Source organism: Dermacentor variabilis, chromosome 2 (genome assembly GCF_050947875.1).
Source record: "Dermacentor variabilis isolate Ectoservices chromosome 2, ASM5094787v1, whole genome shotgun sequence".
Lineage (NCBI taxonomy): Eukaryota > Metazoa > Arthropoda > Arachnida > Ixodida > Ixodidae > Dermacentor > Dermacentor variabilis.
In genome coordinates this window covers 51,022,911-51,047,542 of record NC_134569.1, presented here as the reverse complement: position 1 = coordinate 51,047,542, position 24,632 = coordinate 51,022,911, and the positions used below count along the sequence as shown (strand labels likewise).

The window sequence follows — 24,632 nt, the reverse complement described above, 5'->3', positions numbered from 1 at the left end:
CCACTCTAGCAGCGGCAACCACTTCCACCGGCTGCGCAGGCCGCACCCGGCGCACTATGTGCTACTTAAGGCACCGCACTTTCTATCCTTTTCTAGGCATCCATGGATATTTACGTCCGCGGAGGCGTGACCTGTTCCCGGCAGTGTTACGCGTCGCAACTGCTCACAGGGGCAGGGTTAGAGTGTGAACGCAAGGAATGCAGCGGAGCGCTTCGAACGGTTTCCAGGTCATCCAGTGATTGCGTACCAATAAACGCCAATGTAGCCCAGGGGACGAATCCGAGCGTGCCTCAAGGGCCAGGCCAAGACGTAGGGGTCGATCTATATCCTCTCTATGCCTATATCCTACCGGTAATATAAGACCTTACGAGCCCCCGTGGTCAAGCTTAACGCTAGGTCGCACGTGCAACCTGTCTGGACAGGCCTTTGTGCGTGACTAGAGTTCTGAAATGGGTTTGCTTTCGAGTGCCTATCGGTGTGAAGCTCTATAGACAGTGATCGCTTGTGTCGTGGATACAAGCAGAAGAGGGTAGATGGTAAGCCAAGAAAACTCAACCGGTATGAACATAGTGCTTGACTAACACAATCAGTGGATTCATGTTTAAGGGAGAGAGAAAGAGAGAAGTGATGAGAAAAGGCTAGGAGGTTAACAAGTCTGAGCGTGATTGGCTACCTTGCACAGGGATCGGGGTAAAGTTCTAGAAAGCAAAAACACTCGTGTGCTGTGCATCGGAAACACGTTAAAGAACGTCGTGTGGTTAAAATTAACCTGAAGCGCTTTACTACCGTGTCTCCCGTAATTATTGTGTCGGGTTTTGCAAGTTAACTCATGAACCAATAATTTTATGTTTAACTATCCGTGGCATGCTGCAGGCCCTTAAAAACAAAAAGAAAAAAGAGCTTCAATTGCCTGTTAATCTATTTCTTCAAGCGATATTATTGCACTTTGGTAAGTCAAAGCTCTTGCGCAACAAATGCATCAATTATGATTAGGTTTTTTGGATAGTGATTCCGTATATTGTCAGATAAAGCATAGGCGTTATCTTGCCGAATGACGAAGCTTCATTTTTTTATACTTTGCACAGATTAAAAAAAATATTAAAAGGTCGCAGGTCGAGTATACCTCCGTTCATCCTTTGCGGGTGGATTACTCGAAGAACCGGACATTAATTTGGATTCATTAATCGGGGAAGCTTAATCAGGCATTTAGTCCGAAGCCCTTCGTGGCGGTGTCCCTCAAAGCGGAAGTGTTTCTTCGGGACACTTAGACCCACTAATCTTTTAATGCCGTCATATAACTGCTTAACTCGCTCTTACCGAGCTCGGCCGTCTCGTCCGCGTCGTCCGTCTCGATCTCGGCCATCTTGGACTTGGTGATGTCCTTGTGCGATGCCAGGAAAAGGACCACTTCGTGCTTCTCGTTTTTGATGGGCACGATGTCCAGCAGGCACCAGAACGGGCTCCCTGCAAAGGGGGACAGAGGGAGTCAACCACCACAGGACTAAGTTGGAAGGTGCGTCATAACAAACGCGGGCGAGGTTTCGCAGTTCATGGGGGAAATGAGCGGATGGACGTAACATTTTGACCTTTGAGCACCCCAATATAAGCTGCAGTGTTCCAAAAAGTGAAGTTTATGCCTGGAACAGACGTTTGGACAAGGCCACTTGTTTTGGTTGTTTTAAAAAAAGAACGGTTCCCGTTGTCCCAACGTTGGCTCCAGGCTGAGGCTTCTCGTGTTCGACCTGTGTCAGTTACATCGTCTCGTGCTTCCCACGACCCTTGGTTTTTGAATACTCCGCGTACTCGTGCTTAACGGCCGCTTAACTTTCGCAGGATTAGTTTTCTAGTGGTTTCTCAGATGTTGCGTCTATGAGGCACTGAATTTTGAGAAAGCAATTCCGAACAACTGCATTCGTGACATAAGTGCTAGGTTATTAGTTCTGTAGGTAGCGTGCGCTAAACCATGTCTATGTGGACTACCATATCGTGCAAGGTTCTACCACACCGGGCTCTCTGAATGCGGTAGTCTCTGGCTGATCAGAAAACGCACACTATGCTTAAATTTGCGAAGGAGAACGAAGTGGCTTCGCCGATGACATGGTCATATACATGTTGCCGCCTTCTTCCTTTTCCACCTGTTCCGCAATAGTGTAACCCTAAAGTTCGCTTCACGTGGCACTCATAAAAGGACTTTTTCTCACCCGAGAACTTTGCTGTGGCCACACCATTTAGCTCCTGAACCTACACTTCTAGCGCCCCCCCCCCCACTCACCCTCTCGCCACAAGAGAGAGAGAGAGAGAGAAAGAAAGACAGAAAGAATAGAATTTAGTAGCTGAGAGTATGCTTGGCCAATGACTAAGGTCATCATAATCCTTATCGCGAAATGCTTGGCCATTGAACTTCCAGGCTTTTACATTATAATTTACAGCACAACTCAGCTACTATACCGCATTACAATACCCCATAACCAAGCGAAAAACTGACAAACACACGCGTGTGACTTTTGTGATTGCTCATCCTCTCTGGCTATAGTAGAGGTTCTCCCACCATTTTCTACCGCCGTAGGTAGTTCGAGCACACCCATAGCAGAAACATGTTACTAGTTGTGAAAATTTAGTGATGAATCAGAGGTTCCAACTACGGCCTGTGCTTGTGCCTGTGAAAAATTTTCATCTCAAGCCACTGCCTCCTGCATATTCACAATGCCTGTCCAGTTGCACCGAAATTCATGGGAACGAAGTTCCCGGCCGCGGCAAACCACATTTCCAGAGAATCCTAAGCGTTACTTACCTGCCCTTGCTACAGAGCCACAACTTTCGCACTGTGGTGCTCCTGCTGTATGGCGATTTCGCATGGAGCTAGTCGATTTCCTTCCTTCATGCATCTTAACGAGCAGCCGTAGCAAGACCGGAAGGTTGATGCATTCCTATTCGTCCGCTATACGGGCGAACAGCATTTCGGATAGTGGAGCATCCCCCTCAAGTGACACCCCATTCTTAGTGTTAGGGCGTTTGGGCAAACGTTGTAAATATACCGGAACACATGCCTTAGAAGTTGCTGGTAACCAGACTCTGGAAATCTTGCTCCGCCTAGTTGCTACAAAACAGAACGCTGTCGGGAACGTTCAAGTAAGACAGCAGCATCGTCGTGTCAAGCGGGCTTACACCCGCCGTGCCCGACAAGGAATTGCACTGTTCAGGAACGGTGAAGAACGATAACGAACCATTCTTCTTGTAGAAGATGACCTCGAGTTTGAGCTCGGTCTTGTTCTCGAGGGCGTCGTCTATCTCGCGTATCGCTTCCTCCTTGGTCTCGGGTCCGTATAGAAAGGCGCAAGCGCACCCCTTCTGCATGATCTGCGCCCGCGGGTAGCCCGTCAGCTCGCAGAAACCGTCTGAGCAGTACACGATGGGGAACAGCGCCGGCACCTGTGCATTGCCCAGCACGAAGTTGCTGTCTGCGAGCGAGAGAAAGAAAATACGAACGTGGGAGATTAGCACTCTTGCCGAACCTTGATGGGCGCCAGAGCGTTCAGCACAAGATTTCTTGCTCGAACGTTTGTGCTAGTAAGCGAGAGGATTTGAACGGCAGCGAGAACAGGACAGGTACAATAACAACAACAACGAAAATAGATTTTACTGAGGAGTTGTGTAAGTTTTGATACTCGCTACTCAAATACAGCAGCAGATGTGTTCCGACGCTTTCTAGGCATTTACACGATGTTCACTCGACGTTGGTATATCGCGTAGCATCACCTGCGAAGCATGTGTCTGCCTTCTCGCTATCGTTGATCATCAGTAAGTGGCAAGATAAACGTTTGTTTTCTCAGTCGAGTGATTGATGTTCCACCTCCATTCTCTAGTAACCTTTGCAAATATGAACTAATTTTACATCATTGTTCCAATCAGATATCTTTAAAGACGTATGCGACATATCTAAATGTCAATAATTTTTTTTTCTTAAAAAGTACAAATTTTTATGCGGTTCCTTGGCGTGTACATTTTCAAACCCAGTGCCTGAAAAAGGCTATACTACGGCAGTAGAGTCCGTTGGCTTTGAGCACTGTTACGGCTTTGTGGGCCTACGAGGGGTGAGGCCTAGCTCCCAGGAGCTTAAGATCGGTAAAGGGGTCAAGAGATTCAAAATTTTTCAAATATCGTAATTGTGGGTGCGCGGAGAGATGAGAAGAATGACGTAAGAGATGGAGCCCAGAGCGACAACCGCCGAAGAAGGGCAGCGTCACGGAAAATGCGGCCAACTTTCAGCAAGGAAGATTGATAAGGTTTCGCCACCTTCTGAAAAGCGGCGTTAACTATGTCGGTAAGAAGGTGCGGAAGATTGAGTCTGGCTTAAAAGAAAAAATGAAGTTTGCTTGAAAAAAAATGTTTCGGGGACACTGTCAAGGGAGGGCTTAAATCTGTTTCTTGGATACAGAGTGAGTGATACGATAAAGTGAGAAAAAGAAAAATAACGAACAAGGACGTGCACGAATATAATGATGCAGTAGAGCTTTTCGACGAAGAAGGGTAAATTACGCCGAAAATTTCATTTTGCGGGATTCCGTAATCCGCAGCTACGTTGAGTGAAACGAAAAGGTGGATTTTCGAGCTCGCTCCAGCGGTACATTGTTAACTCTGATGTTTTTTTACTATAAACTTCCAATTTTTTCGATCCTTCTACTAGAAAAAGATGCTGCCACAGAAATTCTGAGAACTGTATACTAATGCTCAAACATTGTTTGGCTCAGGTGGGACTTCGTTATTGCTTAGTTCTGCTTACTTGCTTTCCTAGCTTATGCGGGTCTACCCATGACCTTTCCGGTAGCATAGAAGCCTCTAGTAGACAGCTGTTAGATTTCCCCACCGCATCCGGCCCCTTTAATGCAATCGTACCTATTGAGCCTGAACGCCGGGCACCAGCGCGCCTCTACGGAGAAGAGCGGTTGAATGGAACAACAGTGGCCGCAGTAGCACGTGACCGGTTGCGTCAAGGGAAAGTGCATCGCCGCTATCCCATGTCACCCTCGCTATCGCTCACGCAAGCCTGTGCTATGCGCGCGTTCCTAGTCCATGCAAGCTCTCGCTTGCGTTCTGACTGCGCCTCGGCAAGGCCCAATGGTAACGCGCCAGGCGTCCCTAGGCGCTCGCTTGCCTGCGAGGCGTTCATGACTCCAAGGACGCTCAGCAGTGTTCAATTAGACATTGGGCCACCTCAAAATGTCAAGCAGGCCCACCCCAAAGTTTAAGTTGGCCGGCCCTCAAATTTCCAACTCGGCCTATTCCCAAATTTAAGTTGACACATCCCGAAATTTCCAGTTGGCTCATCCCCAAATTTATGTTGGCCCGCCGCGAAATTTCGAATTGGCCCACCCCGAAATTTAACGTGGCCCACTCCCAAATCTAAGTTGGGCCACTCTCAAAATTAGAAGTTGGCCCAGCCCCAATTTTAAGTTGGCCACCCCGAAATTTCACTTGGCCCACGTTCAAATTTCAAGTTGGCCCACCCCCAAATATAATTTGGCCCAAATCCACATTTGAAGTTGGCCCACACCGAAATTTTAGGTTGGCCCACCCCCATTTCAAGTTGGCCCACTTCCGTTGGCCCACCCCCATTTCAGTCGGCCCACCACTACTATAGGTATCCCTATCCATTTTATAAGGAGCCCTATGCATTTCTATGGGTGTTCACTTTTTATGTTTTCTTGTTTTAAATTGTTCTTTATCGCTTAAAAGCTACCAGTCTACATTTACACTACCATAACACTCAAATATCTTTACTTTTCAAATTAAGCATTTTTGTGCAGACATAAGGCATAGAACTGTCCCACTCGTTATAGGGCCAACTGTCCTTGGTGCGGCGGCATGCCTAGCCTAATACATATAACCTGGGAGTGCACTAAGCACCCTCATAAGCGAAATACCAGCAACACAATGGAGCAGTGGGAGGCACAGCTCGCCCGCTCCGACCTGGCAGGATAAAAGTCCTAAATTAGCCAGGTCAGGCAGGCGGCAGAGGCCAGTGGGGCCCTGGACTGAAAGGCTCCGACCACCCCTCCTTCAAATATTTTCCATTGCAATAAAGTTTCTATTCTATTCTATTTGCGTGACAGGGCTGGGGAGCTCGCCAAAAAAAAAAAAAAACGCGTACGCATTAAAAAATAATCCAGTGCCATTCCTCTCTGTGAAGGCGGATGACCAGCGAAGCTGTGTATAGTGATGACTATATTGATTTTATATATGGTGATTACTATATATATTGAATAAAGACACATACACGTGACTTTTTGATTCTACGGTCTTTTATTTTATTTTGTTATCGTAGGGATCATCGCTTTGTGGTCACTATGGTATACGGCCAAGGGTTGAACGACGATGCTAGAATAGATGTTTAGCAAAGGTCAAGTCTATACGTGATCGACGACGCCTAGCTGGCCCATTGATATGCCTGTAGCATTGAATGCCGCACCTATCCAGCAGGAACGACACTAAGCATTTTCCGTCCGGCCGGGTCAGATCGATGTTGAAATCGTCAACCATGACGATGGACATAGAGTCGATATGAGTGATTCAACCGAACACGTTGGTCAGACACGTCTGAATGTCCCGCTTGGAAGTAGCTGGAGGGATTATATATATATATGCACTTAGAAAAAAAAAAACGGAAACATTGCCACATAGAGCTTCGCTGTCAAAATCGTGCCAAGTGTTCCGGCCCCACAGTACTAAAGGGACGCTAAATGCAAATATTAAGTCAAGCTAAAGGGATAGATTAGTGCTTGCGAATCTCTAAGGCGTAATATTATCGCGAATAGAGCCTTAATAATCGAGAAGGTGTGGTAAATACAGGACATGATTAGATACTCCCCCGGGACATTCATGTACTTGCCCGATGACGAAAGCACTCCTCAGTTAAATTCTGTCACAAGTACTAAACCACTCGTTGCAAAAAAACATCCTTGTATGCATTATAAGATGATATAACATGTTACTTGTCCAGTTCTATTTCATTTTTAGAAAAAAAGAACACATTGAAATTAGCCTTGACAACGACGCGGGTGGCAGAAAGGTTTCGTTTTCGCTCGATTCCGCGCCGTTCACGCTTTCGCGTTCCTGTAGTTTTGGTATCGCGTAGTGCTGCGCGGGTTTTGCTGGAATTCTCTGCAAGCAGCAGAGATTATGATGATTAAATAGTGGATAGAAAATTAGTGGATAGCTGTACGAAGTAACAATAACAGCTTTAGCGGCCGTGTAAACTTGTAAACATTCGCTTACTAACTAAATTAAGAATGATAGAATGTGTAAGCGTGACTGAACGAGGAGGTAGGAAGAAACAGACACACAGGGACAGCGCTGTCTTTGTGTGTCTGCTTCTTTCCACGTCGTTGTTCAGTCGCGCTTACACATTCTATCATGGATTCAAACCAACCAGCCCGCCAACATGTTTTAACTAAATTAACCAGCACGGTGTCACGCGCGCACAGGTATAAACATGAACTCGTCTAGCTCAATGAGCGCGGAAACTAGCTGTAAAAATTCTGGAGTGAGGAATCGCGGCAGCAGCAAGCAAATTGACCTTCATGCATTTCTCGCTTATACGCGAACGAAACGCCGAAAGCACAGCGCACACGAAGCTACCGGCAGTACGCGCACTCTGCAAACATCGCAGATCGCTTTGAAGATGAGGCCCACGCTGGCGCGCACTTGGGCCACCGTCGCAGATCGCTTTCAAGATACGCAAGTTGGTGTTGCCCTAGCAGCTGCCGGAGAAGAACGGCCCTCCTCCCTCGCCTGACCCTTCTGCCTCGCGCGCGAGAGGGGAGGACACGCATGCGGGCTGCGTTCCTCGCTCGGGAACGCAAGATTGAACCACGTTCGCCGGCTCACCCTCCCACGCTTTCACTCGCACATACAGCATACGGCGCGCGGCGACGATTTTATCTAATAGTTTTATCGCCCTTGGACTTTATGCGGAACCTCATGGTGACGCCTACGGCAGAAGTGCGCCTAAAGTGTCAATATAGTTACTGTCGCCATAAAAGTTCGGCAGCATGTTACGTTCCGGTAACATGTGAAGGCGAAAGCCTGCTGCAAATTTGATAATGCGCCGTCTCGTATCGCGGCGTTGCTGCTTTCGCAGGTCGGCTCCTTCAGCTCGTTTTCGACGCATAGCTGCGGCTTCGCGCGCTCGTATAGCGGAAGAGCACCGACTTTGTGCGCGCTTGACCGTCATCTGCTACTCGTATAGCGAGGCCAAACTCGAGCCAACGACGTTTCTCTTAGACTTCACGTTGCATCCTCTCGTGAGGGGATTCAAAAATATGCTGTTTTGTGTATTGCATGAGTGATTTCAATGAATGTATGCACTGTTCGCTTCACTTTACTGAGCGCTTGTAGCCATTGCATCTTTTGCTTCCTTATGGAGCAGGGGCGTAGTCAGGGGGGGGGGGGGTTATGGGGCTTCAGCCCCCCCCTCCCGAAATTTTTTCATGCTGTCCATGCATCGCCGACCAAAGCAACCCCCGGCGGCGGAAATCATTCTGGGTTTAGTCTAGAATGTCTTTTTCACGCTCGAAAAGACATTTCACCGCGAACATTGCGAACTAGGGCTGGTTTTCGCGGCAACGCCCATGCACCGGGAGTCACATAACGCAAGCAGCCCCATCCGAGCACAGTTTCAAAGGCGTTTTGATGGTGAATGGGCTCGCCGCGGCTTTTCGCGCAGGCCACGGAATCTACGGAGCGCATGGATGTAAATTCCGAAACTTTATGGGTATAAAGTTCTCATAACCTTTTGATGTGAAAAGTGCATCGACATTTCCAAAGCTCGGCTTTAGATTTTCACTTGCGGAACTCTGTGGATTTAATGTTGTTTTAAACATTCGACGCCAAAGGTACATTGACTTTTCTAAAATCCTACATCAGAACATACAACGAGACAAGCCAAATCAACACACTATCAGGCAAGTTGGCAAAGCACGCAACGAGGTCTGATGAGACGAAACGTTGTGGTGGTTCATTTGTGCCGTCATATCACATAAAAAAATCAACATTTTATTTTTCACCTATGCCAAAGCATCCATATCAAGACACTAAAGCCAACCAAGGTAACTGCATTCTTATTTATTTTTTCTACTTTGGCTTTTATTCGCGAAGACAGATTGAGCCTCTTCAATTTTGTTCTCGCTACCCGCGGGCTACCAGAGCCAGCCAGAGCGCATGCGTTTTTCTCGTGTTGCCCCGACCACCGCGCGGCGCCATTCGGTGCGCGTTCGTTTTTTTCGGACCGAGTGGATTTTCACCTGGCAGATTTTTGGACGGTTTCTGATGGCAGACGAGTAAAAGAAACACTGGTCGCTCATCGCGATCACTGTGGGGGCTCGATGGATTGCACCGCGTTCGTTTGAGCGCAACCTCTCCGGAAAGTCTTGTCTCGCCGGTGTAGGATAGCAAGCAGTATGCGCATGGCTCCCGGTGTACCAAGCGTCTCACGTTTTCTTCGATATTCTTCGATATTCCTAAGGTAGCCACATTAGGTGCACAAAAGTAGGCATTCGGCTGTGGCCAACATACTTTCATTTGCGTTTGTTCATTTCGGTGGCCCCGCCCCTCAAAAGGAAAAAAAATACAGCGTTGTGGCGCAGTGAATTGTCGTATGGTGAAAGTTCGATTTTGTTACTTTTTTGTTTGCAGAAAGTAATGGGCCACGGGACGCTTCAGTTGCCGGATACTCTTATTATATTATTGCGATAGCAATTATGTGGACACTCAAGGCCCATTCCTGCCGTCGCCGTGGCCCGCAATGTGGCCCGTTCCACTTACTTGTGTGCTTCTGTGCATGAAACGACGTTTTTGTTAAATTAACTGAAACGCCAATGCATTTCTGCCCAAAGTTCAGGAATTAATATCTCGAAACTGGTGCCATCTTGAACATTTGTTCCAAGTGGTTCCGCCTTGTGAACTCCACGGCTATAATTAGTAAATTGCAATATAGGCCATAACGTAAATAGTTGCAAACTTAATTAGCGAAATTTTATTAATTGGTCGATTTTGCATCTAAATTTGTTGCGCGAGTATTGCCTGCCGCTTCGAGCCGAGCAGCTCACGAACTAGAATTGTGATGTCTGCCACAGGCAACCTTTAAAGATTTTTGAAAGTGTTGGCTGAAATACCCTTTATATGATTCAGAACTGCTATACATCTTGAAGACACTGAACCTGTGAGAGGAGCTGAGGTGGGGCCGAATGCTGAAGCGCTTGTGAAACACTCGCTTCTCGGAAGCTTTGGACGAATACATCGATCTCTGCTTAGATCTTCAGTGCCTCCAGAAGTGCGACGCTTGACTTGCCGCGCTGTCTAGAGACAGCTTTATTCATAGTTTTTTTTGCAGCAACTGTTGTGAAAGGCAGTGAATATAGAGTACTTTCTTTACTGAGAATACTTTATATAGGGCCGAGTGCGTTCTGTTAAACTTCACGAAGCAAGGAACGAGTTCACTATGAACGGCCGCGTGTATATCTACAAGCTTTGTTGACGGGGGCTGGCTGCGGCTGCCACAAGAGACGAGATGGCGTTGCCAAAGGCGGCAGCTGCTTACGAAAAAATCGGCCGGAAAACAAGGCGTGGGAGCAGAACCCGCTGCAGCCGAGGAGACAGGGCTTAGAAAACAAAGTAGCGCGGACGACAGTGAGAAAAGGAAAGAAGAACATGAAAAAATGAAGGTATAAGAAAAAATAAAAATAAAGATGGGACAGACACTTCAACGTAGCGCGGTGGTCGTAGTATGCTTAAAATGTCCCCTGAGAGTACTGAAACAGTGCAAGCTGTTTTCACTAGGGCCATGCGATGTGTGTCAGAAGCTGGTTTGGATGTTGCAAGGAATACGCTACGAATATATATATATATATATATATACATATATATATATATATATATGCGCGCGCGCGCGTGTGTGTGTGTGTGTGTGTGTGTGTGTGTGTGTGTGTGTGTGTGTGTGTGTTTGTGCGCGCGTGTGTGTGTGCGCGCGTGTGTGTGTGTGTGTGTGTGCGCGTGTGTGTGTGCGCGCGCGTGTGTGTGCGCGCGCGTGTGTGTGCGCGCGCGTGTGTGTGCGCGCGCGTGTGTGCGCGCGCGTGTGTGTGCGCGCGCGTGTGTGCGCGCGCGTGTGTGTGTGCGCGTGAGAACTGAAGTCTTACTTTTTTAGGGGTTTCTGCTTTCCTGCTTATGGTGCGTTCGTGAGTATCGTTACAGCAAGCGAGTGTGAAATGTAGGTCGCGTTTACCTTAGATTTTTCCTTAGCCTTTGGCTCTGAGTGCCCAGCGACCAATTTCTTTCTTGTCGCTTTTATTAAAGCGTTTCGTCTTAACATGCGAGTTTACGTGTTATCACCGACAAGCTGCGTAAACACAAGCAAATAAGAATTTATGCTCACCTAGCTTCACCCTTCTCTTTCCGCTGTACGACATATTTTCGTCACTCCCTTGTAACTATATGAAGCAAAGCCAGGAATTAAAAAAAAACAGCCATGCATATGCCTATGAACAAAACGCATAGGATGCGGTAGAGGAGCTGCGGTCTCGCTGGACTAAATTTCTTGACATCATATAACAAAATTTTAAGTGCTCTCAGTCATTCAATCAGTCAGTCGGTTGCTCGGTCGGTCGGTCTGTATCAATCAATCAATCAATCAATCAATCAATCAATCAATCAATCAATCAATCAATCAATCAATCAATCAATCAATCAATCAATCAATCAATCAATCAATCAATCAACCTTCTCACGCTCTTCCTTTTGCTCTTTCGAGGGAGAGGAGGAACAGTCTGGATGGTAATCTAGCCGCATGTGGCCGCCAACCAATAATTTCCCGTAGATGAGCTGAGATGACAAGTAATACAAGTTTCATGTAGAGTCGGGCTCTTATGACTCTACGAACACCGCTGTTCCTGAACTACGGCGGAAGAGAGAGAGAGAGAGAGAGAGAGAGAAGGGAAGGAAATACAGGGAGATTAGCCAGTGTAAGTACCGGCTGGCTACCCTGTGCTGCGGAAAAGGCATGAAAGGGAATAAAAGGTAAAAGAAGAAGAAACATAAAAAATAAAGTGAGAAAAATTGACAAGATAACGCGATGCGATGAGCTGCAACTTTGAAAGTCGGTCGCACAATTCACAAGCCCTTAAGAGGAAGCTTTAGCTCGGGCCCAACTCCGACGCGGCCTATTCAAATACATGTAAAACGCAAAAACATTTTTCTGAGATAACCCCTGGACCGATTTTAATGAAATTTGTTGCATTTGAGAGAGAAAGTTAAATTATAGTGACTGTTTGAAGCGGAATTTCGATTTAGGGCTTGAATTTTGATGCAAGAATTTTCGAAAACTCGGAAGTTCGAAAAAGAGAAGCACGAAGTTTAAAAATTCATAGCTCTGCATCGAGAACAAATATCGCGGTTTTGTGAATGGCATCCATTATTTCATTGAAAGCGGACAAATTCAATATGTCATTTTACATGTTACGTGAATTTGTTACGTTGGTTACAAGGGTTCTGCAAAAGCTGTATTTCCATGTTATTAAATTTTTTTGAGATTCATGTGTAACATCAATTTTGTCCACTTTGGATTTACTATTAGGTGCATTTCACGGAATTGTAGTATCATTTTTCGTTGGTGAGTTACAGAGTTGTAAACTTGATAGTACCGTTTTCTGAAAATTTTCAATTTTCACGAATTTTTAATAAAATATTGACAACCTAAATCGCAAATTAGAAACGAACAGTCACTAGATTTTAAGTTTTTTCTTTCAAATGCAACAAAGCTCGTCAAATTTGGTGCGGTGGTGGCCGAGAAAAACGAATTCTCCTTTTACATGTATTTAGATAGGAGCAGACGAGCTAAAGCTTCCTGTTAAGAACCTGAGGAAAACCCTTAAGGCCTTGAGTGCCGAAACCCTTCTGGACCAGTGTCATAGACCTTTTTTCCTCTGTGAAGGGGCGATCGTCTAGCTTTTCGAACGTGGTGCCGAGCACTTTTCTAGACACATTGTAATGGGGACAATCACAGAGAAGGTGCTTGATCGTCTCCTCGCAGCCACAGCTGTCGCAAGAAGCGCTGTCGGCCATTCCAGTGCGGAAGGAATAGGCGTTCGTGAACTCCATGCCTAGCCACATCCGGTACAGAAGCGTTGCTTCCGCTCGTGGTAACCCTGGTGGAAGACGAAGTTCCAGACGTGGATCCAATGTGTGAAGACGTGCGCTGGTGAACTCACTGGTGTTCCACAGAGTTCTACATCTGTTCTCGACAGTGGTATTGGTATAATGTGGGCACCGCCGTGGGCCCTTCGGGTAGCGTCGTCCGCACTGTGATTTCCCGAAATTCCGCAGTGACCCGAATAGTGCAATCGGGTTACAGTGAAAGAAAACACATAACTATGTACTTGCCATGTTTTAGTGGCTGAAGGAGCTAAGATAATAATTTAGAGCACGCGTTTCCTTTTTTTTCTGACACAAGAACAAAATCGAAAAGTGTTTGCACTGTCACGCGTGCTCCATTTTTAAGATTTATGAAATTAAAGAAAATAGCCCGTGGCACATAACATAATTTTAGTGCTTGAGCTGTATTATTCAGAGTAGCGGAGATTACTAGCACGAGAAACTGAAACACATATTTAACTGATTAACAAAAAGTTGCTAACTTCCTAATTAATTATACATTACGGTGCATATGGCCATTTACGAATTGTTGCCGGTGAGTTTGCAAGGCCTATCCACTTGGAATGAATTTCCAGAATTAGACCAGTTTGGACATAGCACCATTAAACTCGTCGTAAAAATGCACTGTTGCTCCCCTTCTTTAACAAAACACTCTTTTATGCATTGAAGCACAAAAGTACCTGGAACGCCGATGTATTCCGTCCCACGCTTTGGTAATGATTGCTGGAAACTGGTGACATCCTACAGATTTATTTCAAGGAAACACGTTTTGAAAGCTCACTAGCTATAAAATTCGTAAATTGCAGAATGCGCCGTAAGGTAATTAACCAGGAAGAAAATTTGTGAATTTGCGTTAATTAGTTGAGTATCTGTTGCGATTAATGATGTTAGTAACGCCAGCGCCTCTTCGAATAATACAGATCAAGGACAAGGATGGTGCTATCTGCCACAGACGATTTTTAAAAATTTCATAAAGCGTAAGAATGATGATCCTGTACGCTGAATAAATGGACAGAGTAGGCATCTAGCTTTTTAAATCGGAGTGGCGCAGCGACAGAGGTTCTACTACATTCAGTGCGTCCATCGACTGGAATTGTGGCAACGTCTGTTGTCGGAAGCCTCAAAAACCAAAAGTTGTTTTTTTTTTCGTCGGAAGGTGGCAATGCCAGTACTTTGATTCACACTCATAGTACCACGTGCCTCTATAACTGTTTCTTTTCTCTTTCAACCGCGGCGCTCATGAAAGAAAACAGTTTGTCTTTCTTCAGGGCTGCGCTTATGCATGCTTGTTTGTCATTGTTGTCACAATGCAATTTGGTTAAGAATGCCTTCGCAGACAGTTTCTTCACCGAAACAACAATCGCAACAGCTTACCACAAGCACCAGGACGCTTCTGGCATTGCCTCACACTTGTGACGCGTGAGGCAATGCCCCATGTGCCAAATGTGAGGGTTTCTTATCCACTCTAAGCAGCTTGCAAGAAATTGAAATGTGGCGGTGGGTAATAGGGTGCAGAAAGCCCACGGTGCAGCATCAAACGCTGAACCGCCTGTGTCGCAAGAAATGCGCCGTCATCGCGGTCGAATGATGGATGTATTAGATTACCCACACACTTTATCCAGGTTCAACTCCTGTGGATTTCTTCATATTTATTTTATTTTGAACGACGTTTCTTTGGTACGCATGCAACCTACTCGCTGCGCACGCATTGTTATCCCCACGCCTTCTTATCCGTGAAACTATATCGCAGCGAGACGTCGGCGACATATATAAGCTGACAGCGCTGCTCCATACTTCTCGCGTTTGGTCGAACTGGATGGTGGCGTCAGCGCAATCGTTTGGAGCATCTCCTCCGGCGGTAAGATGCAGGGCGCAGGTACGGTTGTAGGTTGCATAAACCGCTGTCGCAATGAGAGTGTGCCTATATTGCCTGTGGCGAATCAAGAGAGAGAGAGAGAGAGAGAGAGAGAGAGAGAGAGAGAGAGAGAGAGAGAGAGAGAGGCGCCGACTGATGAAACAGTGATGAGAAAGCGATGACGGCGAAATGAACAAATGAAGCGACACTACGGTTGAACAGCGTAATGAACGTGCGAGAAACGGTGGTGGAGCCGGATGTTGATGATGCAATGCGTTCATGCGTTCTGCGGCTGGTCAAGATCCCACAGAGGAGCGCACGTAGTGCAGGAAAACGAAAATAAGCAAAATAACCCGTGACGAGCCAGAACCGTTAGCGGGCTGTTCGGTCTCTCTCATTTTTCTTCCTTTATGGTCAAGGAATCGTAAAAACAAAACGAAAAAATGTGCGCGCACGCGGCGTATACGCGGTTGAAAAGACGGACGTGACAGCTTTCGTGTCCGAGCGTCCGAGCGCCGCGCGAACGCTTCCATCGCGCGCGCCGGACGCAGGCCCAGCAGACAGACACACACGCAAACACAAACTCAAAAGAAGACAGGGAGGAAGCCGAATTTCTCGGCGAATTGTGACGAGTTTCTCGTCAAGTGAAAAGACGGGAGAGTGGAAAGAGAAGAAGCGGAAACAAACTGAAGGGGTGGTGGTGGTGGCCAGGGGGGAGGGGGGAGGGGAGGAGGTTCCGGGCGTGCCCCATCCTGCAGCCTCATTGCAGTCTTATTTCGTTTGGCAAGCGGGGGGCACGCGTGGTACAAGTGCGAGTAACGAACGACACTTTTCTCTGGCTGCGGGAAGCGCGCTCTTGAGTTTGAAGAAGCTCGGACGGTGAGGGAGAAAGTGATGGGAAAAGAAAATGAAACAATCAGAGGCACTTCAGGGCGGCGGACGCGCGGAGTTTAAGTGGGGACGAGGACACGCACAGACGCACTGAAAAAAGGTCGGTAGATGTGCTAGCGGAAGCAAGGTCGTATGGGAACGGTGGGCGTCGGTTATTGGGGAGCGGGATAAAGGTGAAGAGCCTATAGAAAAAGCAAAAGAAAGCAATGCATGCTGGCTGTTCTGCCGTGGATAAAGGGCCCGGCTGCTGAAGAGACCACGAATGTGGATGGCTAGAAGTTAATGGCATGTAGAAGAAAAAAAAAATGCCACGGAGCTCCGCGAGAGTGTTGCTTTATGCTCTTACTAATGGTGGATGGTATGCGTGTAGGGAGGACGCGGTGAGCGGTGGCGGCGACAGGAAATGAAAAATTGAAAGATTGCGACTGACGTCTAGGCAGCACAAAAAGCTCCACGCAACAGAAGCCATTAGAGCTGTGAGAATGACCAGACATTCCGAAATGTTGAAGCAGGAAGGTAAATGTGAGTTCTTGGCGAATGATGAGATGCGATGAAGGTGGTGACACGGTAGTGCATTGCGTCTGCTTGTGCAAAGGGACTCGGAAACGTGGAAACAGGGAAGAGGGGAGGGCGAGCCGTAAAAGAATAAAGGGATTGACAACTGATTATGTTTTGGAATTTAAGGCACTTTTATTTATTTTTTAGTGCTAAGAAAAGCTTACCGTCCAGAGTGCCCAGAACCGCAACCGTTACGCCGAAGGCGTGGCAACATATTTAATCGAAAATTTTCCACCAGTGGTCACATTCGTGTTTACGTAGTCCTGTGCTGAACGCAACAGCTGTTGTACACTGACGTAAGTGTGAAGCCAAAAACGAGTACGGCTCCAGCCGTATAAAATAATCCTCTTTTTATTAATCATCTACCTTAATCGGTCACAGTATGTTGTGTCAAACAATCATATGTCCCCATTTAATCCTGTAGACTCTGGTGTGCCCCAAGGATCATAGACCCTCTTCTCTTCTTAATTTACATTAACGATTTACCCAATGACGTTTGTTCTAATATTTACCTTTTCGCAGATGACTGTGTTATCCTCCGTGAAATCTCGGACAAATCTGATAACAAATTCTTACAAGTCGATATAAACGCTATCTCTAACTAGTGTGACGCATGGTTAATGCAACTTAACTAAATGTAAATGTATGCGTGTAACTCGCAGCAATATTCCTATTCCTATTATTCCAATATTCCTATTACTTTAATTATACTACCCTAGAGGTCGTAACCTCCTATAAATACCTAGGCGTCCACATAACTTCGTCACTTTCCTGGTCGTTGCACATCGACAATGTAATTAACAATACTAATCGCATGCTTGGATATATTCGCCGAAATTTTTCTTCTGCTCCTACATCATTAAAATTAATGCCATACAAAACGCTTATTAGAAGTAAAATGGAGTACGCCTCATCCATCTGGGACCCGCTCCTCGAAACCCTTATTCAATCACTTGAATTAATTTAAAACAATGCCGCACGTTTCATTCATGGCAATTGCAGCCGCACATAAAGCGTAAATGCCACGAAAAAGTCTTTGCTGCTTGCTCCTCTCTCAGCCCGGCGTAAGTGCTTTCGCCTTGCTTTATTTCATAAACTATATTTTCACAATTGCTACCTGTGTGATAATCTTATATCCTCACCTGCCTACATTTCCTCTCGCATTGATCACAGCTATAAGGTTGCAATAATTCAATGCCGCACCAGTACCTGTAACGAATAATTGTCTCCATGTGTGCGTGTTTCTTTTTTTCTTTTTTTAGCGTTTTCCTCTCTGTCATCTTTCTAACCCGTATCCCCCATCCCCAGTATAGGGCAGCAAACCGGAGACTCATATCTGGTTAACCTCCCTGCCTTTCCTCTTCATTATCTCTCTCTCTCTCTCTCTCTCTCTTATTCCTAGGACCTCTCAGGAATGGAACCACCTTCATGGCGCAGTTGTCGCAATCAAGGACAACCCAAAGTTTCGTTCAGCCTTATCAGACATCATCACTCCCGAATTCAATTAACTAATCAGTTTTGCTGTAATAACTAACAATTTCTTGCTGCTTTGTTATTTACTTATGTATGTTTTTTACCCACTCCCCTCTGTAATACTTCGGTCTTGAGGGCACAATAAAAAAAAAAGAAATCAATCAATCCTATGGTAATTTTACTTATGATTTCAGCATTTGTGAATAAATTCTGCAATAATGTCTACAGTCTTGTTGTATCGTGTCGAACTCCCTTTTTATCGCTCTTGGCCTTTCACTATACAATATGAGCACGCGAAAATGAAAATGTTTTCGAACGGGACAGCGCAGTGTCTTTTCACCGGCACTATTTCGCTGCAGAACATAGCTGAAGGAATTTCTTTCGGCCCACAGGGAGGTCACAGAACTGTCTCGCGCAGACTTGCGCGAGACAGAGTTACCGAGGAGCCAAATTTTCATTTACAGCAGTAACGACGCTAACAGAAAGCCACCATAGAAGCCAGCAGTCTGTTTGCTTCATATGACAGATGGCACACAGCGATGTCGTTGGCGATGGTCTGATTTGTCAGGCGATGAAAAAAAAAAGGATTAATTTCCGCTTCGTATACTGTGACGTAGACAAAGAAAAACAACGTGGATTCCTTTCACCTTGTCTTTGAAAACTTCATTGATTGACGAGTTTTAAAGCCTCAATGCAGTGCTTAGGTTGTGAGACACGAGATAGTGGGAGCTTCGAATTAATTTTGACTACGAGCGGTTCCTTAAGGGGAACATAAACGTACTTCAAGATCGTTCTGCATTCTGTCCCAATCGGAATACATCCCCAGTGATGGCGAATTAGACAGTGGAACGTCTTAGCTGCTGCCGTGGAATATAATAATGGTGAGTGATAATCATTTCAATGAGCTTGTTTAAGACTCGTATTACGTTAGAAGCCGCTGAAGCGGGCATGTTAGTCAGCAACACGGGTATAAGCGAAAATCATGCAGGAATTGGCGTTGCTTACAAGGTGATCTTTCGGACGTCGAGACTGAATTAAGCGCTCACTCATTATGTACTATTAACGAGATGGTAGCGCTGCAACTAACGGTGGGAAGTTAGCAATCTATTTCTGCAAGTTATTCTCAAATAGGTAGAGGAAGACGTTAGCCGTGATTAGACAGGACAAACATTGATATGCTGGAAGGAACAGACGCGTCGCTATATTGCAATTAAGTTAGGCAAGCGCTCAGGCAGGACTGATCCGAAGTCGGTATTAATCTCGTCATAAGACGAATCGGCTCTCATGTTATATATACTCCGATGGGTGTAATTAATTTCGTAAGAGTATATCAACCCCAACGGATGATGCACGCTGGCGAACACTGCGTGCAGTTAGGCAAGAGTAATAGAGCCAGTGGGGCAGGCTGCACTGTTCACGCTGGTGCGAATATACCGGCTCGCGTTACGAGCTCCACGCTTTCGACAGCATCGGGGCAGCGTGATCCATCTTCCAATGCATCGCTCACGCAACAGCCAGTAAGTACTCGTAGCAGAGCAACCATTCATACAGAGGCTTGTTATTTTATTGATTGGCAAACGACAGCTCATGCTACACGGTTTACACAGACTGTGGCCCCTTCCACCCCGCCTCTTAGACCGAGGAAATGATGTCCTGCATGCAACAGCATGAGGTTACTGGTTTGCTATATATATATATATATATATATATATATATATATATATATATATATGAATGCATTTTATTCAATCTTTTTTTCCCGTGAGTCGCATTGTCGAGTGGAAAAAGGAGGGGGATCACTCCGTGATCTTATTTTTTTTAAGCGTATTTAAGAAAAGCGCACATGAAGATAATGAAGAAGTTAGTCGGTCAATGATATGCACCGGGAAAATAGCGGTAGTTTAGTGAAGATTGCTGATTAACTATCGTATAAAAAGTATATATATATCGGGATAAATAGAGAAAGAGAGTGGAATGGGGAGATAGAGAGAAAGAGATGAGCACGAACAAAGCGCGTACAGTATAGAGCGGTAGGGGGCGGCATTCTTAAAGTTTATCGCGAAGCCCCGTAGACCGCAGGAACCTTAATAACGCGAGTAAGGCCTTCAACGCGGATGTTCTTTCGGAGCACTTATCTAAAGCTTTGAGTTCTGATAGTGGATGATTGTCCAACTGGTCCAGTACTCTGCACATCACTTGTCTCTGGACAATATTCGCGGGCAGACACAGATAATATGTGTGAGCGTCTCATCGATGTTGCATGTGTCGCATGTGGGGCTGTTGGCCATTCCAATGAGGAAAGCATAAGAGTTCGTAAAGGCAACGCCTAGCCACAGACGGTGTAGCATGGTCTGTTCACGTCGTGGTAACTCAGGCGGGAGATGCATCCGCATGTCCGGAGGCAGCGAATGTGAACGACACATGGTGAAAACATTCGAATCCCACAGGGGCAAAGTACAATCACGGGACAACAATCGCAGCCCAGCCGCAGCGTCTGTTTGCGAAAGCGGAATGAAGACTCGTTGACCACTTTCATGTGCAGATTGAGTGGCTCCGTCGGCGTGCTTATTGCCGCTGATGTTACAATGTCTTGGAAGCCATTGAAAGTTTGTTGTGTCTCTTGTCATGGCTTTGATGATATATATGTCAATTCATTTTCAAGTCAGTTGTTCATTGACTCCGGGGCGCATTGGGTTTCGTATGCACTGAAGTGATGCCTTGGAGTCACTAAAGACTGTCCATTGTTGCGGTCCAAGCGGTCTCAATTAATCCACCACACTATAACTTTGTGACATGAAGTCTAATCATATAAAAATGTTTTTGCTGTTTGTATGTGTTGAAGCACGAACACTGTGTCATCAACATTCGAACGCGCCTTACAGCTTCTTCTGAGTGAACTTGATATATCTCTCTCTCTCTCAAACAAGGATAAAAAAGATCTTAAATAAGTATGCACCTCTTCACACAAATGAAGGCAGGAGCACGCGGAAGGAAGCAGAAAGGAGAGAAAGAGCCCAGCTTGACGGTTAAAACAAGCGGCGTAATTATACTACACTGGCCAATCAAGAACAAGAAAGAAAAAAAGAAAACATGAGAAGCACCATAGCAAACGCTACGCAGCTAGTGCAAGGTTTTCACATTAACAAGTTCTGATCGATGGGTTTCCAGTGCGCTAACTTCCTTCTTTCCAATACACTTTTTCCTCCGTGTACTGCCCTGCTATTCCGTGAATCCATTAGGCATACGAAGAAAAAAGAAACGGTCTAGCTAAATGCGTGGCGGCTTCCGTTTTCGTACCGTATACCGTTAGTTCACACTCCAGCGCAGGCTCGGAAAAAAAAAAAGAAAAAGAAGGATCGCCAAGACCTGAGAGCATCAATTAAGGTCGAGCAGGTACGAAATGAAAAAAGTAAAGAAAGAAACAGGCTTCTTGTCTTAGTTCCTTCAGGTCCTTCTTACCGGTCATCATCCCTTTTCTGATTTTGCTGGTCTGTTCAGATATAAATGGTTTACTTTGGGAACATTCAAATAAAAAAAATACTACTTTATTATCCTTTATTTTACAGCGAACAAAAGTTAATAAACGAAAAGTGACAATAAATATAGTGATGTAGAAATAACACTGGCCACGACAGAGTTACTAGGCGCCAGTTTAGTGCTGTTCAGGCCGCTACTCACAAGTGAGATACACTTTGCCGTTTTTAACCTTTTTCAAAGCAGTCCTCCTGGTACCAGCATAGATAAAGAAGGTCCAAACCCACAGATAAGTTGGAGCTTCGTACATGGTACAGAGCACAAAAGGTGCCACTGATTGCCACTTTTCTTAAAGCGAACAGCTCGGTCGCGACCACAAGCCTTAACGAAACTCCGTGAATATATCTAAAGTGTATAATATACATGTGTGTATGTGTGTGGGACCGTATCTGCTGTTTAAGTGTTTAGCACTGCGTGTATCATAATAATCACCCAGCGCCTAAAATAGCATATCAGGTGATCAGATAGGCTAACATCTCCAGCATACAAGCAAAGCTTGTCTCTCTCTCTCTCTCTCTCTCGGTTCGGTGGTCGGAGGTGGTTAGATATTCACCGCCGACACAAAGGTGTCGATGCAAAGGTGCGTGCTCTTGAGCAACCGAATTGGTCACCGAACTATATCTATTATAGCTCTTGCGAGACACAGGCGTGGTCAGGCGAGATCTTCGGGACATGTAGTACATGCCGTGGTAGAGCGGTGGAGAAAGAGCGCCTCCCTTTTCTCCCGCCACTCTCTCCCCCCTGTGGCGGCTGTGGGAATGGACGATTGCTGCAGCCTTCCAATCTGGTACTCGTGCCGCTGGAGACAATACGCATGCACGCATGCATAATAAACCGGCTTCTTCTTCATCATCATCATCTTCTTCTTCATCATCATCATCATCATGAGCTTGGCTACGCCCACTGCAGGGCAAAGGCGTCTCCCATACTTCTCCAACTACCCTACTCATGTGCTAATTATGACCGTGTTGTCCCTGCAAACTTGTTAATCTTATCTGGCCACCTAACTTTCTGCCGCCGCCTGCTACGCTTTCCTTCTCTTGGAATCCAGTCCACAACCCTTAATGACCACGGGTTATCTTCCCTCCGCATTACATGCATTGCCCATGCCCATTTATTTTTGTTGATTCCAACTAAGATGTCATTAACTCGCGTTTGTTCCCTCACCGAATCTGCTCTCTTGTTATCCTCTTAACCTTACACCCATCATGCTTCCGTCCATAGCTAGTTTCGTCGTTCTGAATTTAAGTAGAACGCGTTTCGCCAGCCTCCAGGTTTCTGCCCCGTAGGTGAGTACTGTTAAGACACAGCTGTTATGCACTTTTCTCTTGAGGGATAATGTCAACCTGCTGTTCATGATCTGAGAATGCCTGCCAAACGCACCCCAGCCCATTCTTATTCTTCTGATTATTTTAGTCTCATGATCCGGATCCGCAGTCACTACCTGTCCTAAGTAGATGTATTCCCTTACCACTTCCAGTGCCTCGCTACCTATCGTAAACTGCTGTTCTCTTCTGAGACTGTTAAACATTACTTTAGTTTCCTGCAGATTAATTTTTAGAGCCACCCGTCTGCTTTGCCTCTCCAGGTCAGTGAGCATGCATTGTAATTGGTCCCCTGAGTTAATAAGCAAGGCAATATCATCAGCGAATCGCAAGTTGCTAAGGTATTTTCCATTAACTCTTATCCCCACTTCTTCCCAATCCAGGTCTTTGAATACCTCCTGTAAACATGCTGTGAATAGCATTGGAGAGATCGTACCTCCCTGCCTGACGCCTTTTTTTATAGGGATTTTGTTGCTTTCTTTATGGAGGACTGCGGTGGCTGTGGAGCCGCTATAGATATCTGAGTATTTTTACATACGGCTCGTCTACACCCTTATTCCGTAATGTCTGCACGACTGCTGAGGTTTCGACTGAATCAAACGCTTTCTCGTAATCAATGAAAACTATATATAAGGGTTGGTTATATTCCGCACATTTCTCTATTACCTGATTGATAGTGTGAATATGGTCTACTGTTGACTTGCCTTTACGAAATCCTGCCTGGTCCTTTGGTTGACAGCAGACTAAGGTGTTCCTGATACTATTTGCGATTACCTTAATAAATACTTTGTAGGCGACGGACAGTAAGCTGATCAGTCTATAATTTTTCAACTCTTTGGCATCGCCTTTCTTATGGATTAAGGTCATGTTGGTGTTATTCCAAGATTCCGGTGCGCTCGAGGTCATGAGGCATTGCGTATACAGTGTGGCCATTTTTTCTTGAACAATGTGCCCACCATCCTTCAACAAATCTGCTGTAACCTGATCCTCCCCAGCTGCCTTCCCCCTTTGCATAGCTCCCAAGGCTTTCTTTACTTCTTCCGGCGTTACTTGTGGTATATGTCAAATTCCTCTAAATTATTCCCTCTTCCATTATTGTCGTTGGTGCCTCTGGTACTGTACAAGTCTTTATAGAACTCAAAAGCCACTTGAACTATTTTATCCATATTAGTAATGATATTGCCTACTTTGTCTCTCAACGTATACATCTGATTCTTGCCTATTCCTAGTTTCTCCTTCATTGCTTTTAAGCGTCCTACGTTTCTTAGAGCACGCTCAATTTTATCCATATTCTACTTCCTTATGTCTGCTATCTTACGCTTGTTCATTAACTTGGAAAGTTTTGTCACTTAGGCTGTTTTGGTACATTGCTTGTAATAAGCTCGAAGTGCTGAAGCGCCAGTTTCTTCAGAATACGACTTGTATGTGTAGCCACTTGCACTGCCGCCACAGATGTGCTGGATAAAAGCCCTGTTCTCTACGGAATGGCGCAATACCACAATAAAGTCTACCTAAATTTATCCGCTACAACAGACATGAGCCTTGAAGCGCATCATTGCTTTAATAAAGCGAACATATATCTAGAAGTGTTCGACTATTTTCTTACACTGACAGTGAGCTTCGATTGCGCAAACTCTTGTTTGTCTCTTTTTTCTTAGCCGCGCGCCTTGTGGCCCACCATTGGGCTCGAGACGCGCCGACTTAGGCTCCACCCGGATAAAGGGGGTCTTCCCTCGGGGATTTGGCACACGGCCTTGCGCCGACTGGAGACGTAAGCAGCAGAAGCCGCCGCCGCC

At 45.8% G+C, this 24,632-nt stretch overlaps 1 protein-coding gene across 3 annotated transcripts in view; it reads right to left on the bottom strand.

Annotated features, from left to right (window-relative positions):
• Elk (Eag-like K[+] channel) overlaps window positions 1-24,632 on the bottom strand; it is a 376,128-nt gene that overhangs the window by 59,598 nt on the left and 291,898 nt on the right. For all 3 annotated transcript variants that reach the window (XM_075680464.1, XM_075680463.1, XM_075680462.1), the window contains 2 exons: window positions 3,225-3,458; window positions 1,318-1,464 (listed from right to left, as the gene is read on the bottom strand). In XM_075680464.1, coding sequence (XP_075536579.1) covers window positions 1,318-1,464; window positions 3,225-3,458 — 381 coding nt within the window. The remainder of the gene's footprint in view (window positions 1-1,317; window positions 1,465-3,224; window positions 3,459-24,632) is intronic.